The 20,366-nt window shown below is 46.5% G+C and overlaps 1 protein-coding gene and 1 long non-coding RNA gene across 5 annotated transcripts; one reads left to right on the top strand and one right to left on the bottom strand.

Moving 5' to 3' along the window:
- Positions 1–832: 832 nt before the first annotated feature.
- Positions 833–4,276, bottom strand: LOC100719164 (chemokine C-C motif receptor-like 2). Of its 3 annotated transcripts, none has more exons than XM_063261055.1 (3): positions 3,820–4,276; positions 2,787–2,964; positions 833–2,259 (listed from the first exon to the last, which is right to left on the bottom strand). In XM_063261055.1, exons 1-3 carry the CDS (start codon positions 4,200–4,202, stop codon positions 1,216–1,218), a joined length of 1,605 nt encoding a protein of 534 aa, XP_063117125.1. In that variant the 5' UTR covers positions 4,203–4,276; the 3' UTR covers positions 833–1,215. The 3 variants fall into 3 exon arrangements, with proteins under 3 accessions (XP_063117125.1, XP_063117124.1, XP_013015504.1); XM_063261054.1 differs by having other exon boundaries at positions 2,661–2,964; positions 3,820–4,213; XM_013160050.3 differs by lacking the exon at positions 3,820–4,276 and having other exon boundaries at positions 2,661–3,738.
- Positions 4,277–7,223: 2,947 nt separating this feature from the next.
- On the top strand, positions 7,224–18,876 carry LOC134478743 (uncharacterized). 2 transcript variants are annotated; one of them, XR_010051588.1, is made up of 2 exons: positions 7,224–7,986; positions 8,767–18,876. It is a non-coding gene; the product is annotated as an uncharacterized LOC134478743 (long non-coding RNA). The 2 variants fall into 2 exon arrangements; XR_010051587.1 differs by having other exon boundaries at positions 7,224–7,991.
- The last annotated feature ends 1,490 nt before the right edge of the window (positions 18,877–20,366 follow it).

Below are 20,366 nucleotides of genomic sequence, written 5' to 3'. Positions count from 1 at the left end.
TATTTCTCATCTTTTGTTAATATTTTCCATCTTTTGGAAATAACCCTAGCAGAGGGTCTCAGCCACCATCCAAGCAGGGGTCTCAACCGTTTCATCTGACACACGGCGCACTGTGGGGACCAGGTGGCTTGTGGGGGAATTCTGAGGTTTGGAAAGCAAGGTTTTCTCCACCTTATTTCATTAACTGAAAGCAAATCTCCACCCTGGGCTGTAGCTCTCTGTAGGATGCAGCCATGAGTACCCCTATGGAGGTCTCAAACCGATGAAGGACCAGGCTGAGATTCTCTAGGGATCAGTGAGTGAGACTCTGGCTGCATCTGAATGTCACGGACAGGAAGTCGCTTTAGGATCAAGGATGAGCCGCCCCTGCAGGTCTCAGGGGATGTGGCCCTGCTGAAGGGCTGGCCTATCGATGTGGAGGCTGAGCCTGGGTGGTCTAGAAGTCAGCTGCAGAACGGAAGTGGGACATCGGCTGTGGGCCAGCCCTAGGTGTGGCCTGTGGTATGCAACACTGAAAAGGTCAAAGCGTTCTCTTTATCAGGTGTTTTTAAACATAATTTTTCGTTTACTGCTGATAGACTTTCTATAATCCCGTGGCCTTTGTGAGAAAGTCGGAGCATGCACAGAAACCTCGAGAGGCTCACAGCTTGCTGCACATGTGAACCAAGGTGTGTCGAGCAGCCAGGGGAGCTTCCAGGACTTGCACAAAACCAGCTACCTCACCTTTAAGTTCCATAGCCTCCTGCTAGCCAATCCTTATCACTGCAAGGAAAAGAGCCTGAAAAACTGCTGTCCTATCCCTTGCTTCTAATACAGAGCATGGTCAAACTGGTTTGCTTAAAGCACAGTTTATTTTGTGCATTCTGTTGGACAGCTTTGGGAAGCTGAGGGTGGTCGGCTAAATAAAGTCTGGGCTCTGCTGCAAATGATACCTGGCTTTGCATCTCAATCCTGCTCCTTTTCTAGTTTTGCAACCTCAGACGCGGCTCTGAGCCTCAGTTTCCTGCTCAGAGGAGGGAGACTGCACCCACCCATACCATGGACCAGTCACAAGAGCAAAGGCACTCAGGTTTGTGGCGAGCCTGGCACACATGTGTGCTCCTCCAGCTCTGCTCTTCCTGTATCCCATTTTACACACAAAGGTAATAAAAGGCTACTACCAACCATGCAAAGAGACCCAGGTCTGTGTTTATTCATCCTGTCCTTGATGCAGTGTTAGAGTTGAGTAGACTGGTCCCAGCTGCCCGTCACGGCGCCCTGTGTAGCTTCTCTGACATCAGGCTGGGACGGGCTCCTGCCACACCGGCACAGGTCACAGAGGTGTCCCCGAAATGTCTGGTCAAGCCACAAGTACAGAGGGAGGTTGACCCAGCAGTGGGTGGTGGCGATGATCTTGGTGATCTGAATACTGGCGTCCAGTTTGCCACTGCTCTCACAGGCATGCAGGGATAGGCGCTCTTTTAAAGCAGACAGGAGAAGCACGATGTTGTAGGGTGCCCACATCAAAAGGAAGACAGAGACCATGCCACAGACCAGCCGGAACTTCCCTGGTGGCTCCTCCCTGCTCCTTGCTCGAAGGCAGCCGCATAGCAGAACAGACAGTGGCAACACAAGCACCAGGAGGTTCACCTTCAGGGTCAGGAAATACTTCCAGGAAGGCTCCTCCACCAGCAGGAAGTGAGGGCTGCTGAAGGAGCACCTGGAACTCCGGCCTTGCGGCAGCAGCAGATTAAACACTGTCTCAGGCAAAGTGACCAGAAAGGCCACCAGCCACATTATCAGTGTTGTAACGACGCCGCTGGTCACTGTTCTGCAGGCCCAGGCCAGCTCTCTCACCTGGGACGCGTGCAGGGTCAGGAGCACGTTGAACAGAGCTTCCCCGTGCAGCCCCAAGGAGTGCAGCCCCACCAGAACTGTGCAAGCGGCACGGCCCAGGCCTTCCCTGTGCTGGGCAGCGGGAGCCCAGAATGGCAGGGGGAGCAGGAAGCACAGGTTGGCAAGGGCCACGCAGAGGAAGTAGATGTTTTCCACATGTTTGAGTCCTTTGCATTTGACCAGGATGAGCAGAATTAAGAGGTTGACCAGGAGGCCCACAGTGAACAGGGCAGCGCAGACCTGGCCCACCTGCTGGGCCGACAGGACGGTGGCTGAAGACCTGGCGCATAGGTCCCCCTCCTCGACACCCAGGTCCCCATCTATGAGGACATCGTACTCATCCTCGGGCGCAGCCGTGTAATTAGCCATCTGCCGCAGGCTGACCTGTGGGAGAAATAAGAGGCTCTTTTCTGCACGACAGCTGCCTGGGTCCAGAGGAAACCTCAGAGAGGCTTGGTCCCCCGCTTATACCCCAAGGGTTATTTTCACACCATGAAATCACCCTATGCTTCCTTTTATTCAGAGCCCTGAGTCTACCAAGAGGAAATCAACATTTCTTTAACACATCCCCCAGTCCCCAGAGCAGTGACTTAGATGTTAGGGGACAACAACCCGCAGCCTGAAACTGTCATTGCTGACAGTCGTTTTTGGTAGAGAAACAAGACCCGCCCACTGGAAAAAAAAAAAAAAAAAACCCGGCAGCTGAGAAACAAGCAGTCAGAGAGAACCAAGTACCCCGGCTTCACTGCGAGAAATGACTACTGTCGGTCAGAAAGTTCGCTCACCCGTAAGGAGGCTTCCCTCGGCAGGCTGAGATGGTTTCCTCTCGAAGGGCACAAACAAATGTTTGCAAAAGTGAAACCATGCCGGGCACAGGCAGGGTCAGGGCTGGGGATGCACAGAGGACTCACCGCTTGCTGGAGTTCCGGCCGAGGAAGGGTTCCGCCTCTCTGCTGCCCATAGGGGGGCTGTGGGAATGCTTGGGGGGCTGTTGACTTTTGCACAGACTGGCCCTGACCCCAGAGTGGAGGGAAGCCACAGCTTTGTCCCCCGGTGCCTCTGCCCTCCAGCCACAGATCACTTTGGCAGCTAGAAGAAAGCAACTTGAAAGGTCTGGGCCTCTGTAGCCTTCTCAGTCTCTGGGAGAAAGCGGGAAGTTCTCTCTCCTCCCCTGCCTGTACCCCGCCTTTGATTTCCCCAGGGCCTGCAGACAGCTGTCCCTGTGCCTGATAAGGGGGACTGAGTTACCACCTGCTGGGACAGATAGGAGGGGCGTGACATGGGGGCTTGAGACCATGGTCCCTGGAGAGCTGGTGGCAGCTAGGAGTAGAATGCCCATGGTCAGTGCAAGTTCATACCCAGGGGGTCCTGACCCTCAAACGCAGCCTGTCACCCACCCCGCAAGTGAACCTAGGGAGATCCGTGGTGGTGAGCAGCTTGCGCCTGGGTTTCTGTTATCACTCATGCTGTCTGGGCGGCCGGAGGCAGGGGCCCCAAGAGAGAGATGTGGGGAAATGAAGCCTGGAGGGGCGTTCCCAGGGGAGGAGGCTGGGATAGTGGGGACAGGGATGGCCTGTAGGAGACCACCCTGGGTACTGACAGTCAGAAACAGGGGCGCCACTAGCAGCCAAAGCAGCTGGAGCTGGGATGCTGGGGGAGCTGATCTGAGACCTACAAAAGGGAGGAAAACCCTGAGTGAGGACAGGAGGTGACAGCAAGTCAGGCGGGCAGTGTAACCCCACACTGAGGCCAGGGTGGGGAGAGGAAATGGAAAGGACCCTGAGAACTGAGCCCGGGTGGGACTGGGAGGATGCGGGAGGGTGGGTGCGGTTTGGAAGAGGATGAGAAGAAAGAAGAACTTGAAAGAACTGGAAAAGAATGTGGATGAGCTCAGGTCAAGGACTCTTGGCAGCTGTCACCGACCTCCCCGGGGACCCATCCTACCTCCCCGCTGAGCATGGACATTTCTGGTTCTGGGATCTCCTCTGCTCGGCTGGAGCTGTGGAGACGGCAATGCACCCGGAAACTGTCCCCGTCCCCGTCCTCGCAGACACAGGCTGTGAGAAACCATTGCAAGAAAAAGAAAATCCAAAGAGCCAGACAGATGCATGGTGGAGCGATAAACCCCACTGAGTCCAAGTGCTGAGCAGAAGAGGAGCCGAGTTTGGGCTGGTACTGGTGGGAACGGGCGCTGGGCCTCTTCCCGGGGCACTAGGACAGGCAGTGGCGGTCACAGGGCCCTGGGAAGCTCTGTCGCTGGTGGCAGTAAGAATTTGGGACAGCAGTGTGTCTTCTTCCTGGGGTTTCTCCCTCCTGCCGCTGGGCATCTAGGGTCACCCCAGGACACTGGGAACCAAGTGGGTGGCTCTGGTCACTCAGTCTGGGATGGGAAGGCCAAGTGGTGTCAGACTTGGCAACTCAAACAAGTCCCCGGCACACTTGTGGCTGTGTCCTTTGGGGGGAAAGCGGGAGCGGCAGGCCCCACATAGGCCTGAGTCACAGAGTCAGCTGCGTGTGGGAAACTTTAGAAGTTTCCCCCAGGAAAGCCCTGTCCTGTATCCTCAGGGCCACCCCAGCTTTCTGATTAGCACAGCCTCCACTTTCAGTATTGTTCTGGCTCCATTCCCAGGGTGCTGCCTCGCCACACCCATGCCGTGGGATTCTAGAAACTTCTGTGCTGGTGGGAGGGAAAGCTTAAGACTCCGAGGCTGAGGCTGCAGGCAGGGTCCGCTTGCAACCCAGTACCTGAACCAGACAGGGCCACTGTGCCATCAGCTTTCTGTCTCTGGGACAAAGGCCCTTTCAGAAGGCAGGGGCATTGTGGCTCTCAGCTCCCGAGGTTTCAGGCTGTGGCCCCAGGTCACACACTGTGGCACAATGGCCCTCTCTGGGGGCTTCCCAGTCTAAACAGCTTTCACTTCACCCTCCCACTGCTTCCTATATGTGGATTATCCATTCACTCAACAAACACTGACAGGAGACCTGCCACATGCCCAGTCCAATGAAGAAAACGGGCAAAAATCCTGACCTATGGAACCAAATGAGCAGATCGATTGTAGGCTGTGGGGAAGAAGGCTCTGGGGAAGGCACCGGGAGGAAGGGGTGTGAGCCCTCTGGCGATGTTTGGGGACGCCACAGCCTGTGATATGGATGTGGTCTCTATTCCCCTGTCCACGTGTGGAGATCAAGGTCCAGGGTGGTGGCACCGAGGAGCATCAGGACCTTGAAGTGGGTCCCGGTGGGAGCTCGCTGGGGGTGTCACCCGTGGGGGGCTGGTATGGTTCTGGGGGGGGGGCGTTAGTTCCTGAGAGAGAGAATCGGTACAGACAGAGCACAAGGTTTCTGGCACTGTGCCTCACTCCGTGACGGCTCCCTGTCACCTCCTCCTACCACAATGCCACTGCTGAGCTGGAACCATGTCCTTGAACCTCTAAAGTGATGAGCTCATGAACTTCTATATATAGAGCACGCAGCCCAAGAGGCATTTTGTCACGCTGCCCCAAGCTCTCCCCATACCCCAGCTCATGCCTGAAACCCCATCCTCCTGCCGAGAGAGAGAGAGAGAGAGAGAGAGAGAGAGAGAGAGAGAGAGAGAGACAGAGAGACAGAGAGACAGAGAGACAGAGACACGATGCCTCCAAAACACAGATCACCAAAGGTCAGGCTGGGAAGCTTGGGGCTTGGGTGTACTTTCTGGAAGAGGCACTGTTAACTGTCCCCTGATGTGGCTCTTTCCATGGCCCCCCTTCATTCTGCAGTGCTCAAACATGTGAGAAGAGAGGAGACTTACACTAGGGTGTGTTACAATACAGAACTCTAAAGCCAGTGTCTTTACCGCAGGACTTAGTGCTCATGTGCTAGCAGGCACCTCTGTCCTCCCTGACCGAGAGAGGGTGCAGGTTTCCCAGAGAGGATCACTGAACCCACTTCCTCCTTTGCTTTATTTACTTCTGGGATGAATAATAATTGTGTATTGCTATTAGAGGAATATTCAACTGAGCGAACACACCGCTCACTTCACCAGTTCAGTACTGTGTGTGAGAGTGTGCTATAAGTCTACCAGTGTGGTGCTTTTGAAATACACATTATTTTTAGCTATTGCCACCTTGCAGTGCACCAGATCACTAAAACTTGCACCTGCTGTCTGAAGGTTTACCCTTTGATCAGCATCTTCTCTTTCCCCATTCTTCCCCTTGTCCAGCCTCTGGTAATCAATCAAATCCTACTCCGGAACTGACTCTGTGAGATTTCATATAAACGAGGTCACACTGGATTTGCCTTTCTGTACTTGACTTTTCTTATGCTTATGACTTAGCACAACGTCTGAGCTTTATTCTTTCCCAGGGATTGTGCCAGTCCATGGCGGACACAATGCCACAGTTTCTTCTACTGACAGACACCCGGATTGCTTCACAGCTTGACGATCACAAACAATGTACACATGACCACAGGAGTGCAGGAGTCTCTTGGATGCACTAATTTGAAGTGAGATTTCTGGATCATAGGGTAATTCTATTTTTAGTGTTTTGAGGAACCACTATACTGTTTTCTAAAATGGTGGCAGTAATTAGCATTAGTGTGTGTGTGTGTGTGTATTGAACACGGGGAGCACTGGCACACCAGGCAAGGACCTCACCACTGAGCTACATCCCCAAACCACGACTTTACAATCTTATCCGCCCCCACAAGGGTCCCCTTTTCTCCACACTCTTGCTAGGGCTTCTAACATTTGTCTTTTGAGGAAAGATGTCCTAGCAGGCATGAGTTGATATTTCATTGGAGCTTTGCCCTGCGTTTCTATTTTTTTTCATATATTCATTGGTCTCTGGACATAGTCTTTTGAGAAACATCTGCTCACCCCTTCGCCCATTTCTTAAGAAGGTTGTTAGCTTTCTTGCATTTAAGTTCCTTGTACATTTTGGATATTATCCCATGCATGATTTGCACATATTTTCTTCCAATCCACAGATTGTCACCTTGCTATTGTTGCCTTTGTTGTCAGAAAGCTTTTTAATCTGAATGCTTCAGCTTGCCTGTTTTTGCTTTGCCCCCTGTGCATGTAGTCAAGGAGTTCCTGCTCAGACCCATATGGTGGCGATTCTCCTTAGCTTTCTTCTAGTAGTGTTGCAGTTTCAGGTCTTAGAGATTTTAACCCACAGGAGTTGAGCTGTGTCTATAAGGGGACAGAGAGACTATTTTTGTTCTATCTGTGGATTTCCAGTTCCCCTAGCACTGGTTACTGAAGAAGAGATCCCGCTTTCACCACTGTGGCTTCCTGGCTCTGCCTCCGGATTGCGTATGTTTTTGTGCCAATCGCCACGCTGTTTGGATTACAGCAGATTGTAAAACTGAGTTTGTTCATTTTGCTCAAGATTGCTTTGCTGGTGAGGAGTTTCCCTGGTGTTAGGACTTACTTTCTGGTTCCGGGAAAACTGACACTGACACTGATAAGAACTGACGTGATTCTGGAGATCATGTTCAGTGGTCAGCACTAACGAACCAGATCATTAGACCTCCTGCTGCAATCTGAGACTCTTACCCTTTGACTGACATCCCTTCTTTCCCCACTCTTCTCCTTGTCCGGCCGCTGGTAACCCTCCTGCCTGGGTGTCAGCACTAATGCTCCCTCCGATCCAAAGACGTGGCGCATTTTTCCCTCGGTGGTGTCTTCATGTTCTTTCGTCAGCGTCTTGTCGTTTTCAGAGTGCAGATCTTTTAGCTCCTTGCATAAATGTATTCCTCAATATTTTTAGTAAATGGGACTATTCCCTTAAATTTCTCTGCAGACAGTTCAGTGGTGTAAAGCAGAAATGCTACTTATTTTTGTATATTGGTTTTATGACCTGCAAGTTACTGAATTCATCTGTTCTGGTTGCTTTTTTTTTTAATTTTCAAGAATTTTCTACACATAAGCTCATGCTACCCCCAAACAGAAAGCGTCATACAGCTTCCCTTGCTGTGTGGGTGCATTTTATTTTTTCCTGCTGCCTAACTGCTCTGGCTGTGACCTTCCAGGATGATGTGGAGTGACCTCCTGGTCTCCAAGGAGACGCCCTCAGCTCGCCTCTGCTCCGACTCCACCTGGGCCTGGCCCCGGGGGGCTCCATCGTGGTGAGGTGCTTCTCTCTGTATTTATGTTTTGAGATGTGGATGTTGGATTTTGTCAAAACCCTTTCTGCATTTTTGAGATAATCATGTGTCGTTGGCCATTTTTGTTACTACGGTGTGGCATGTTTATGGATGCAGGTACCGAAGCCCTGGGATGCACAGGCCTTTACCACGTTGAATGACCTTTTAAATGCACCATCGAGCTGTTGTTACCTAGCCATTCATTGAGGATGTTTGCATCAGGGTTTGTCAGGGATACCGGTCTGCAGTCCTCTTCCTTACTGTATCCTCTGGGCTTGCTATCAGGCTAATGCTGCTTTCACAGGACCAGTCTGAAAATTCCCTGTTTCTCAACATTTTTGGGATGCCTTTGAGGAGGCCTGATTTTAGTTCTTCTGTAAATGTTGGTAAAATACAGCAGGGAGGCCATCAGTTAGGTCTGGGGCTGTCCCTGATGACAGACGATAGGAATAGTAATATTCCTATTGAGTCAACAGTCTGTTTTGTTATTGTTCTACTCAGCTTCTGCATCTCTTTCCAAGTCCATCCTCTAGGTTTCTAGGAATTTAGCTGTTTCCCTGAGGTCACCCAATTTCTTGCTGGGTAGCTCCTCATGGTATCTGCTCATATTTCTGCAGAATCAGTCACAGCAGTTCCTCTTTCGTTTCTGATTGTTTGAGTCTTTTTCTTTGTTAGTCTAACTAAATATTTGTCAGTTTTATCTATTTTCTGTAAAAAAAAGAAATTCTGCTTTGACCTCCGTTATTTTCCTCCTTCTGCTAGGTTTCGGCTTACTTTGTCTTCTGCTGGTTCCAGCGGTGTAATGTTGGGTCATTTATCTGGGATTGCTCTGTTTCTGCTTGTCGCTCGGTCGGTCCTGCTGTGGCTGTGCCCATAAGTCTGGATATTATTGGACCTCGGATGTACATGAGATGTGGGTCTTGGGTTGTCAGAGTGGATTTCCCTCCTCATGAAGATGACTCGAAGCTTCCTTGCTGTCCTCTGCCTCTGGGAGGGCTCCTGCCGGCCACCTTTCCTGGGGAGGACCTCTGTGATGGCTCTCCCTGGAAGAAGACAAGGTGTCTCCACTATCAAGCTTTTCCTGCTTTCCTGCACTGACTGTACAGAGGTGGCTGGGACAGTCCTCTCCCCCCTCAGCTGGCTTTAAGCATTGTAAATGTATCTGGGGCAGGTGCTGATGTGTGACCTTTGAAGCAATGCTACAGGTCAGGGATGCCTAATCTACAGCTCCCTGCTACTGAGTGGGAGCTAGGCTGAGAGGCAGCTGCACTGTGGGCTAGGACTGAGCCTTGAGAAAGAGGCAGGGACGCCCCAGGGCAAGAAAGTTAGACATCAGAGCTGAAGCAACTGGCCCAAAACACAAGCTACTTCCTCAAACCGAATTATGCAGATTCCTCCTGACTTAGAGGCACTTGTTACTGAATCAGCTATCTTGTGCATGTCACACAGGTGCCACTGTATCCCTTACCCAGCCCTTACCCTGCCACTCTCACAGCCACCCAACCTCGAGCCACCCCTTCCTCAAAGATTCCTAAGTGAACTCAGGGTCCCCTGGGCTCCCCACAACTGTGCATACATATTTGTCTATTTACTCTGTTTGCCTGTCTCTTAATTCCTGTGGCTGCAGTGGAAGTGGTAGATCACACACTAGAATTCCAGTAACTTTTCCCTGGCTTACAAATATAAACTCCCCTGGATGGTGACGAGCTCTGGGCTGGGCTCCTCTGGCTCTTCCCACTTTTGGCTGCATTGGAGGGTCTTCTCAGCTCCTGCCTCACAGAATCCAAGGACTTCTCTTTTTTCTTCATATTCTTTGCACTTAGGGACTTTAAAAAAATGTATACAACTTTTTGTGCATTAGGAAAGTTTTCAAACTTCAGTTGCTGAGTTAACTCATTCTGTTTTTTTCTTTTCTTTTCTTTTTTAGTACCAAGGATTGAACTCACAACCTTGCACTTGCCAGGCAAGTGCTTGTGCCATGGAGCTAAATCCCTGGCAAGTATCTGACCCTGGGTTTGTCTATATTAAGCCAGTGACGAAGATGGTACATAGCTACTGAGTCACGTTCCAGTGAGTTTTGTTCACAATTGTAGCTCATTTATTCACTTTGCAGACCTCTTGGTGCTTTGCTTTTTGAGCCAGGGTTGCGTACCATGCATAGTTCAGTCTGGTCTTGAACTCACTCCTGCCTCAGCCTCCTGAGTGTCAGGACAGTAGCCCTGCCCACCAGACACAGCTCACCTCACACCTTGCTAGCTCCATCTCCAGGCTCTCCCCCTCCGTCTCCTGCGTCTGCTCCCTATCCTCCTCTCCCCAAGTTACGTCTTGGAGTTCACTTGTCAGTTTCAGGCTCCTTGCTCTTCTGAGTTTTAGGGGCGGTGAGGAGCTTTTGGTGGGAGGTCAGGGGATCCAGCTCTGGCTTCTTCCTGGTGGAGTCTCAGTGGCTCAGTGGCTCCCTTGACCCAAGCATCACACAGCAGCCCTTTGCCCCTTCCAGTGGGACATGGAAAGGAGGCTGCTCTCGCTGCCCCTCTGGGTCCACCCGGGTTTTGTAAAATGCCCTCCTCCAATGTCTTTTGCAGGCTCTTTGGCTGTTCCTTTTGTTTCAGGCCAGGAACTTTGCCAGGCTTGGGGGAAATGGTGAGCAGAGCAGATCTTGCCATCTCTGAAAGGGAAATGGTCAGGAAGAGGACGGAGTATAATCCTGGTGGCCTGTGCCAAGGAATGTCTTGCCCCCCCCCGGAGGATGGTGGCCATGACAGTGACAGCTGGCCAGGTTCTGTCCAGCTAGAGAGTTCTAGGTTCCCTGCCAAATTTGTTGACCCCCAAATAACAAGAACTAGAAATCAGAATTTCCAAAGCCGAGGTCGGAAGACCTCGCAACTCACACAGGGACTTGCACAGCCTAGAAGGGGAAGTCAAGGCCTGGTGAGGCCATCCTACCCTTGCTCAAGCTAATCACTCACTGATTACTTATAAGTGCTTCCAGGGGGCGACAAAGGGCCACAGAGGAGCTGGATGGTCCTCCCAGCCCAGCTGTCTCACTTGCCGTAGGTTCCATAGATTTCCATAGGGTTCCATCAGTTTCCATAGCGGTCTACAGATTTGGATTCAGACAATGATTCAGTATGAATCACATCACTAATGGATAAAACTTTCTCTAATGAACAGCAGCAAAAACTATTATGTGAAGTAACATCCTCATTTGGAAATCTTCCCTTCAATAAAACTAAATTCTGACCCATGTTCGTGGTGCAGGGAAGTTTGGAGCTACTCTTCAGCTGGAGATCTCCGGCTCCTGCCAGGCCTCAGCCAGGTGAGGCCCTGAGGCTAATCCAGAGCTCACAGCCTCTGAGGCCTTGACTGGAGCCACTGCAAGTTTCCACCCCTGTGGGAGACAATTTGAGTGACTCCCCTTGAGTATAGAACAACTGCTGCAACTTTGATTATATGGAGGCTTATTTCCGTATACCGACGTGTACAGAGCTGACTGTGGTATTTCCTTCTGTATTCTATTGGCTCTAAGCATTGCAAACAAGGCCAGCCGAGGTACTGGGATGTAATCTCCAAAGCCATCCAACAGTCTCCTGTTTCCTCACACAGTGTTCTCTGTAAAAGATGAGTGCAGCGGGATGGCAGAGCCAGTCAGCTCCAGGAATGTCAACTGGGTATGAGCCTCAGGGTAAAGAGGCTATGAGTCCCCAGGGCACAGAAGTTCCCATATCAGAAACAGAAGCAACAGCTTCCTAAAACAATTCAGTAGCTACCTTAATTGAATTATGCAAATTAATCCTTCTGTATATCCTTATCTCTGCATTTTGCAGAGATGCTTTTCTCCCTACCTGGCCAGCCAGCTCAAGTTACTCATGGAGTTCCCCCATCCTCGCTGTCACTCATCCCTGACCCACCTGCTTCTTCACAAGATAATAAATTCTGGGAGAGGCCTAGGATCAGGGCCTTTGTCCACACATCCTCACAGGGATTGGACTCAGTACCCCTTGGCTGCCCATAACTTTGAATCTGTCTTGGTGTCTTTACTCTCACCATGGGTTGCACTGGAGGTGGTAGATGGGAATTAACTTGCTGGGATTCCAATCACATCTCAATGGGATTATAAATATAATTTTTGGATTGTGAGGAAGACTGGAAAAGGGATTACATTACTTGGATGACCATACACAATATTTGGGATTACAATATGCCCTGAGTTCATGACTGCCATCTCTTTTCTGACTTGGAGGAGGATCCCCTGAGCCTGCAGGAAAGGTTCTTGGAGGTCACTGTCTCAGGAATCCAGGAACACAAGGCTGAACACAAACCTAGCTCTGTGGCTTCCAAGGAGCTCAGAACTTGCTGGGGGAGGAGGAAAACTTACCCTGCGCCCCTTTGCCGAGAGTGGGCTAAGGAGGAAGCCGGGCCAGGGCTGCCTGGACCTCCCGACCTTACAGTTCCGGTCCCACTGCTGTGTCCCTGGATGTCTCTCCTGCTCTTACCTCACTTCGGGTCCGGCCATGTCATACGCTTCCCATCCCTCCCACCCCCTCTCTTCTGGGCCACTTGGACGCCCTAACTTTCTCTGCACATCTCCTTGTTTTGGGGGCTCTTTATTCTGCCTGGACATCTCCAAGGAACTGGCAAGAAATGAAGAACTCTGAGGTCAGATTTTCCTTTAGGAGACAAGAAGTTTCCAGATGTCTTTAGCCTCAAGCATCAGCCACCACCCAACCTCTCCTCAGCTCTGGGAAAGGGACAGGATATGCAGACTCTGGTGTGGAAAGGCCAAGTCCAGCTTTGTTTCCACAGGAAAGGGTGGAGAGGTCCAGTGCTGGGAGGGATGGAGCAAGCCTAAGCCAGATGTGGTGGTGCATGCCTGTAATCCCAGGCCTGAGGAGACTGAGGCAGGAGGATCACTGTGAGTTAGAGGCAAGCTCTGACTTAAAAATCAAACCAAAGAAAACAAGCCTGGACAGGTCTATTGTGTCCCTGTGTCCTTTCCTGCACTATGCCTTCTATCAACAACACACTTGCACTCAGGAAGATGGCAATTTGAGAGATGAGGCCCTGGCCTACACCTTCAACTCTGGAGACTGGGTGACCTGGGGTGAGTGTTCCTGCATCATTGTGAGCCCTGGGAGGGGTTAAGATCTTTGCTCCACAGGCCAGGGAACTTTGCAGCTTCCTGTCGCACTGGACCGGCTCAGCAGAGCTAGAGCCTGCCTGCCCCACCCCCAGTGACCCTCTCTCATTCTGGGGAACTGGGTGGCCAGAGTCCCAGAAGCTGAGAACATAGAAGAGGATTTTCAACAGGTCCAGGGGAAGCCTTGTAATAACACTTGAAACACGGAAATATAGGAAAATGACAAAATGAAAGACCAAAATACAATCTCAAGCCTCCAGCCCATCCCAAGAAACCTTAGGAGCTATGTACATAGAAGAAAACATATGCCATACACCTGAAATACCTGAAATAATAGCAACTGAAATAAAGAAGCAACTCCGGGAAGCTTTAAAGGAATTCAAACTAGAAATAATCTCCCAGGTAAAAGAAGAAATGATAAAAGAAATAAAAGAGATGCTGAACATATCTAAAGAAGACACAGTTAAAAAATTGGAAGAACCAAACAAAAAGAATCTCTGGATGAACAATATAAGAAACAAACAGAATACATGAAGCAGATGCAAAGAGATATACAGGAAATCAAAAATTCCATTGAAAGTTGTAAAAACTGCCTCAATGAAAGTGAAGATAGAATTTCAGAATTCGAAGACAAGACTGCAGCTAGTGAACAGGAAAGGAAAGATTTTTTTTGAAATATTTTTTAAAAATAACAAGCAATCAGGAAATACCAATTCAAAGAGTGCAAGATGATGCAAAGAAAAACAACATAAGATTTATAGGGATAAATGAAAAAGAAGGAGACAACACAAAGGATGTCAAGAGGATATTTAGAGAAGTAATAGCTCAAGATTTCCCAAACATGAGAATGGAAACTGACATCAGGATCAGTGAAGCATATAGAACTCCAAATAGCCATAACCAAAGTAAAACTACACCCAGGCATATAATAATCACCATCCCAGAAATCCAACATAAGAATAGAATATTAAAAGCTGTCAGAGAGAAAAGACAGATCACCTATAAAGAAAACCTATCACAGCAGACTTCTCAGCATAAACAATAAAGTCAAGAAGAGCAGGGAGTGAAACATTTCAGATCCTAAAGGAAAATGATTTCCAACCTAGACTGATGTACCCTGGAAAACTGTCCTTCAAAATTGATGGAGAAATAAGATACTTCCATGACAAAGAACAGCTGAAGAACTTCATGATCACCATGCCAGCCCTGCAAAGAATACTGAAAGACAGTTTAGATACACTTAGGAAAAAACCACTAAGCAAAGCAGACAAACAGAATGGAAAGTTAAAGATGCAACAGCAGAAAGATAACATGTCAACAATAAATAAATATATAACAGTTATAACCATTAATGTAAATGGTCTCAATACACCAATTAAAAGAAACAGACTGGCAGAATGTATCAAGAAACAACATCCAACCATATGCTGTTTACAAGAAACCCATCTAACCCAAAAGGATACTCACAGACTGAAAGTCAAAGAATGGAAAACAATACTTCATGCAACAGGAACCCAAAAAACAGCAGGGGCAGCTACTATGTTTGCAGACAATGTGAACTTCAAACCAAGAATGATCAGAAGAGATAAAAGAAGATCATTACATACTGGTTAGGGGAAAACTTCAAGAGAAAGAGATAACAATCTTAAATATACATGCACCAAATTCCAGAGCACCCAGTTATATAAAGCAAGTATTAATAGAAATGAAAAAACAAATTAGCAATAACACAATTATAACAGGAGACCTTAACACACCATTGACACCAAGGGACAGATCAACCAGACAGAAAATCAGCAAAGAAATAACAGAACTGAATCACACCTGTGAACAAATGGACTTGATAGACATATACAGAGTGTTCCATCTAACAACATCAGAATGCACATTCTTCTCAGCAGTACATGGGACATTCTCTAAAATAGGCCATATACTAGCCCACAGAACATATTTAAATAAATGCAAAAGAGTTGAAATTATCCCATGCATGTTATCGGATCATAGCACCATGAAACTAGAAATTAATGATAAATGATGTGGCAAAATTCCCACAAACACATGGAAACTGAATAACATACTCTTGAGTAATCAGTGGGTCACAGGGGAAATTAAAGAAGAAATTAAACAATACCTACAAGCAAGTGAAAATACAAATACAACTTACTGGAATCTGTGGAATGCAATGAAAGCTGTCCTCAGAAGAAAATTTATTGCACTGAGTTCCCACATCAGGAAAACAGAATGAATACATACACCTCAAACATCTAGAAAAAGAAGAGCAAGTCAAGCCCAAAGCCAAAAGAAGGGAGGAAATTATAAAAATCAGAGCAGAAATTAATGCAATAGAGACTAAGAAAACAATCCAAAGAATCAACGAATCAAAGAGTTGGTTCTTTGAAAGAATAAATAAAATTGATAGGCCCCTAGCCAACCTTATTAAAAAAAGGGAAGAAGAAACTCAAATTCCTGCAATAAGGAATGAAAAAGGCAAAATCACTACAGACTCTGTAGAAATACGGAAGATCATTAACACCTATTTCGAAAACCTCTACTCTCATAGGTTTGATAATACAGAAGAGATTGATAGATTCCTAGAAACATATGAAGTACCAAAGCTAGGTCAAGAAGTTGTGAAACTGCTGAATAACCCAATTTCTATTAATGAAATTGACAATGTAATTAAGTCCTTACTTACAAAGAAGAGCCCAGGCCCAGACAGATTCATTGCGGAATTCTACAAGAAATACAAAGAAGACCTAATGCCGACACTCCTCCAACTCTTCAATGAAATTGAAAGGGAAGCAATCCTTCCTAAGTCATTCCTGGAAGCAAATATTACTCTAGTATCAAAACCCGAGAAAGACCCAACTAAAAAGGAGAACTACAGGCCAGTCTCCCTAATGAACACAGATACAAAAATCCTCAATAAAATATTGGCAAATAGGATGCAGCAAATAATCAAGAAGATTATACACCATGACCAAGTGGGATTCATCCCAGGCATGCAGGGATGGTTCAACATATATAAATCAATAAATGTAATCCACCATATCAATAAAGCCAAAAGTAAAAATCACACGATCATTTCTGTAGATGCAGAAAAAGCTTTGGATAAGGTCCAACATTCATTCATGATAAGAACCTTACAGAAAATTGGAATAGATGGTCTTAACCTCAATAGGATAAAGGCCATCTATGACAAACCAACATCCAGTATCATACTAAATGGCCAAAAACTGAAGGCTTTTACCTTAAAATCAGGCACAAGAAAAGGATGTCCCTTATAACCACTCCTATTTAAAATAGTACTGGAAATACTAGCCAGAGCAATTAGACAAGAGAGAGAAATAAAAGGGATAAAGATAGGCAAAGAAGTTAAATTATCATTATTTGCGGATGACATGATAATCTACATAGAAGACCCCCAAAACTCCATTGAAAGACTCCTAGATATAATAAATTCAGCAATGCAGCTGGACACAAAATCAATACTCAAAAATTAATAACATTTCTATACACTAACAACAAAATCAGAGAGAGAGAGAGAGAGAGAGAGAGAAATAATAAAAGCCACACCCTTCACACTAGCAACCAAAAAAATGAAATATTTAGGAATTATTCTCACAAAAGAAGTGAAAGATCTATATAAGGAAAATTATAATACACTGAAAAAAGAAATTGAAGAGGATCTCAGAAAATGGAAAGACATTCCTTACTCATGGATAGGAAGAATAAATATTGTGAAAATGGTCATTCTCTCAAAACTGTTACACAGATTCAATGCAATCCCAATAAAAATACCATCAACATACCACATAGACCTAGAGAAATCACCCCGAAAATTCATCTGGAACCAGAAGAGACCTAGAATAGCAAAGACAGTTCTAAACAGCAAAGGACAAGGCAGGAGGCATCACAATCCTTGACTTGAAGTTATACTACAAAGCAACTGTAGTAAAATCAACATGGTACTGGAATCAAAACAGAGCTGAAGATCAATGGAATAGATTAGAAGATACAGCCACAACTACAAACACACTCAACCACCTTATCTTTGATAAAGGGGCCAAACATGCTCACTGGAAGAACAACAGTCTCTTTAATAAATGGTGTTGGAAAAACTTGCTCTCCATATGCCGAAAATTGAGACTAGACCCATGCCTATCATCATGTACTAAATTAAAATCTAACTGGATCAAAGGTCTGAATATTAAAACGGAAACACTAAATCTATTGGAAGACAAGTTGGGTAAAAACCTTGAAGACATAGGGGTAGGTGGAGAATTCATGAACAGGAATCAAACTGCATGGGAAATACTTCCCAGAATCAACAACTGGGATCATGTCTTATTAAAAAGTTTCTGCATGTCAAAAGAAATCTCTAGCATAGTGAAAACAAAACCTACAAACTAGGAAACAATCTTAGTGAACTGTCCCTAAGACAAAGGACTTCTGTCTAAAACATATAAAGAATTAAAAAAAAATCAGACCCCCAAAATTCAAGAATTCAATCAAAAAATGGGCATCTGAGATGAATATGCAATTCTCAGATGAAGAAATACAAATGGCAAATAAATACATGAAAAAATGTTCATCATCATTAGTCATTAGAGAAATGCAAATTAAAACTACACTGAGATTTCACCTCACTCCAGAAAGATTGGCCAGGACCAAGAAAACTATCAACAACAAACGCTGGAGAGGCTGTGGGGAAAGGGGAACTCTCCTGTACTGTTGATGGGAGTGTAGACTTGTGGAGGTCAGTCTGGAAATCTCTCAGAAAGCTGGGATTGGAAGTCCCATTTGTTCCAGCTATTCCACTTCTAGGCATATTCCCAGAAGAACTGAAAACATCATACTATAGTGATATAAGTGTACCCATGTTTATAGCAGCACAATTTGTAATAGCCAGATCTTGGAAACAACTTAAGTGTCCACCAACTGAGGAATGGATAAAAAAGTTGTGGTATTTTTATGCAATGGAGTACTACTCAGCTATAAAGAATGATCACATTGAGATATTTATAAATAAATGGATGCAGCTTGAGAACATACTCATAAGCGAAATAAATCAAACTCACATGTATAAATATCAAATAGTTTCCCTAGTGTAAGAAATGGTAAGAATACATAAAAGTATGTGGTAATCATGATTCCCCATTATATTGCTTTGAAGCCTTATGTTTTCTTTCATTAAATGGAATGTTTTTTGTTATACTAAGATGCTGAAAAATTAAAATAGTTGATTAAAAGATAATTAACAAAAATAGTTACTTAAAAAGATAGTTATTAGTAATATTGTCATTCTGTACTGAGCTCATTACCCTAGTAACCAAGCACCAACCACATAGTTATAAATTAACTGACCGCGTCGTTCTGCTGTTCTGTAATGCGTCATCCCCCCCACCTTAGTGACCTGTGTGCTATGTCAACTTTTGTTCCCCTTGTAAGAGACAAATGATGCTGTGTCAACCATTGTTCCCTTTATGAGAGATAAATGTTCCTGGGATTGTCAGACCAAGGGCTATGAGTTGGCTAACCACCCACTGTGAAATGCCTCTTACCTCAAGCAAAGGGGAACAAAGGCCCACCTTATTTCTGTTTCTCATCACTATGTACTTAATGATCAATGAGCTAATCATAAATGAACTATAAAAATCAGTCAAAATTCTGACTCAGTTGCACAGCTTTGCAAATTCCATCTGCACTGTGTCGCTGGGCCAGCTAAAATAAAAGCGCTTCTTTTAAAAAAGACGTCTTGCCCCGTTTGTCATCTTGGGGTCTTGCCCCATTTTTCATCTCAGGGGCTCTGTGGGGATTACAACAGTTTTATTCTGGGTTGTTTGATTTTATTGTCTGTGATGGTATGAACAGCAATTTTGAAGAAAACAAGACATTGTAATAGCTATCAATGATTTAATATCATCTTGTTTTGAAGTCCCACCAAGCTTATGTTTTTCTGTCTCCATCGGTTTTATCATGTTGTATCTTACTGGACTTTGTTATATGTGATAGTATAAACAATTTTTTATAGACAAGGAGATAATATAGTAACCATTGTTCATTTTCTGTAGTTGGTTCTGAATACCTTGTAATACTTTCATTCTCTTGAATGGTTTTACACTGTCTTTTTATTTTTGATACTATAGTATATCAAGGTATACTCAAATATTTCAAGGAAAGAGATGCTACCATGGTAGCTACTGTTATGTCGGGTTGTCTTATGGTGAAACATTATGTTGCATAAATTGTTCTGTTCTGACCTGCGTTGTTATGTCTTCTTTTATCTTAATCTTTAAAAAAAAAAAAAAAAAGGAGAGACAAGGTCCCTCCATCTCCTTCAGGGCTAACTTTGAAAGAACCCCTTTTCTTTTTTTACCTAAATAACTGAAATAATCCTTTGATCTGATCAGCAGAGAGCAAAGGAACCTCAGTGCAGGAACCTGAATGGCTGGGACCATGGGGGCCCCCGAGACAACCAATCTACCCTGCCCAGCACTCTGGGTCTGGATGTCTACACTAGCACTTCTAGTTCCTGCCAATGGAACCTAACATCCTTGAGGATTTGGGGACCAATTCACCCTCCCATACAATGAAATTAGTGTTCTCCTCTCCATGGCCACCACCTCTACCTAAGACCACGTCTTGATGGCTGCCCATGCTCCCCTGTGGCCATCAGGCCTCCTCTTCCTTACCTCCCCCGCCACCCTCCATCTTCCACTGCAGCCCTGACTCTGGGCCCCACGCTGGCCTGGCTCCTGGCTGGCCGCTCCCTGCACCCTTCAGTGGGGTGTGAGATCCTCCCTCCGGACCTGTTCTGTCTGTGTCCCACTGTCCCCTGTCCCTGAAGTCCTGTTCCATGGCCTCTGTGTCTTCTCCACAGCTTCTGCTGAAATTCCTGCACTGACCGGCAGTGTAGACACACTTTTCCACATCACTGCTCCTGCGTGAGAAGAGACAAGAAGGACACCTGACAGTGAGGACCAAAGGTTTCCTTATGTGTAAGACTGCTCAGCTGTGGGGAGATGCTGCCGAGAGTGTGCTGCTGGCTCGTGGCTCTTACTGAGCTGCATCACGAGCTAGGTCTGATGGCAGCTGTGGGCTGGGAGCATCCTAGGTGCCAGGGAAACCACAGCGACACCCACACATGACCGCTGCTCTGTCTGCATCACCGCTGTCTCTGTCACATCACCGCTGCAATATGGGAGTTTGTGACAGCACTTAC

The sequence above is a fragment of the Cavia porcellus genome, unplaced genomic scaffold (assembly GCF_034190915.1).
Source record: "Cavia porcellus strain 051 isolate PalLab524CR breed Dunkin Hartley unplaced genomic scaffold, mCavPor4.1 scaffold_14, whole genome shotgun sequence".
Lineage (NCBI taxonomy): Eukaryota > Metazoa > Chordata > Mammalia > Rodentia > Caviidae > Cavia > Cavia porcellus.
The sequence above is the reverse complement of the archived record's forward strand: the minus strand, read 5'-3'. Positions and strand labels throughout refer to the sequence as shown.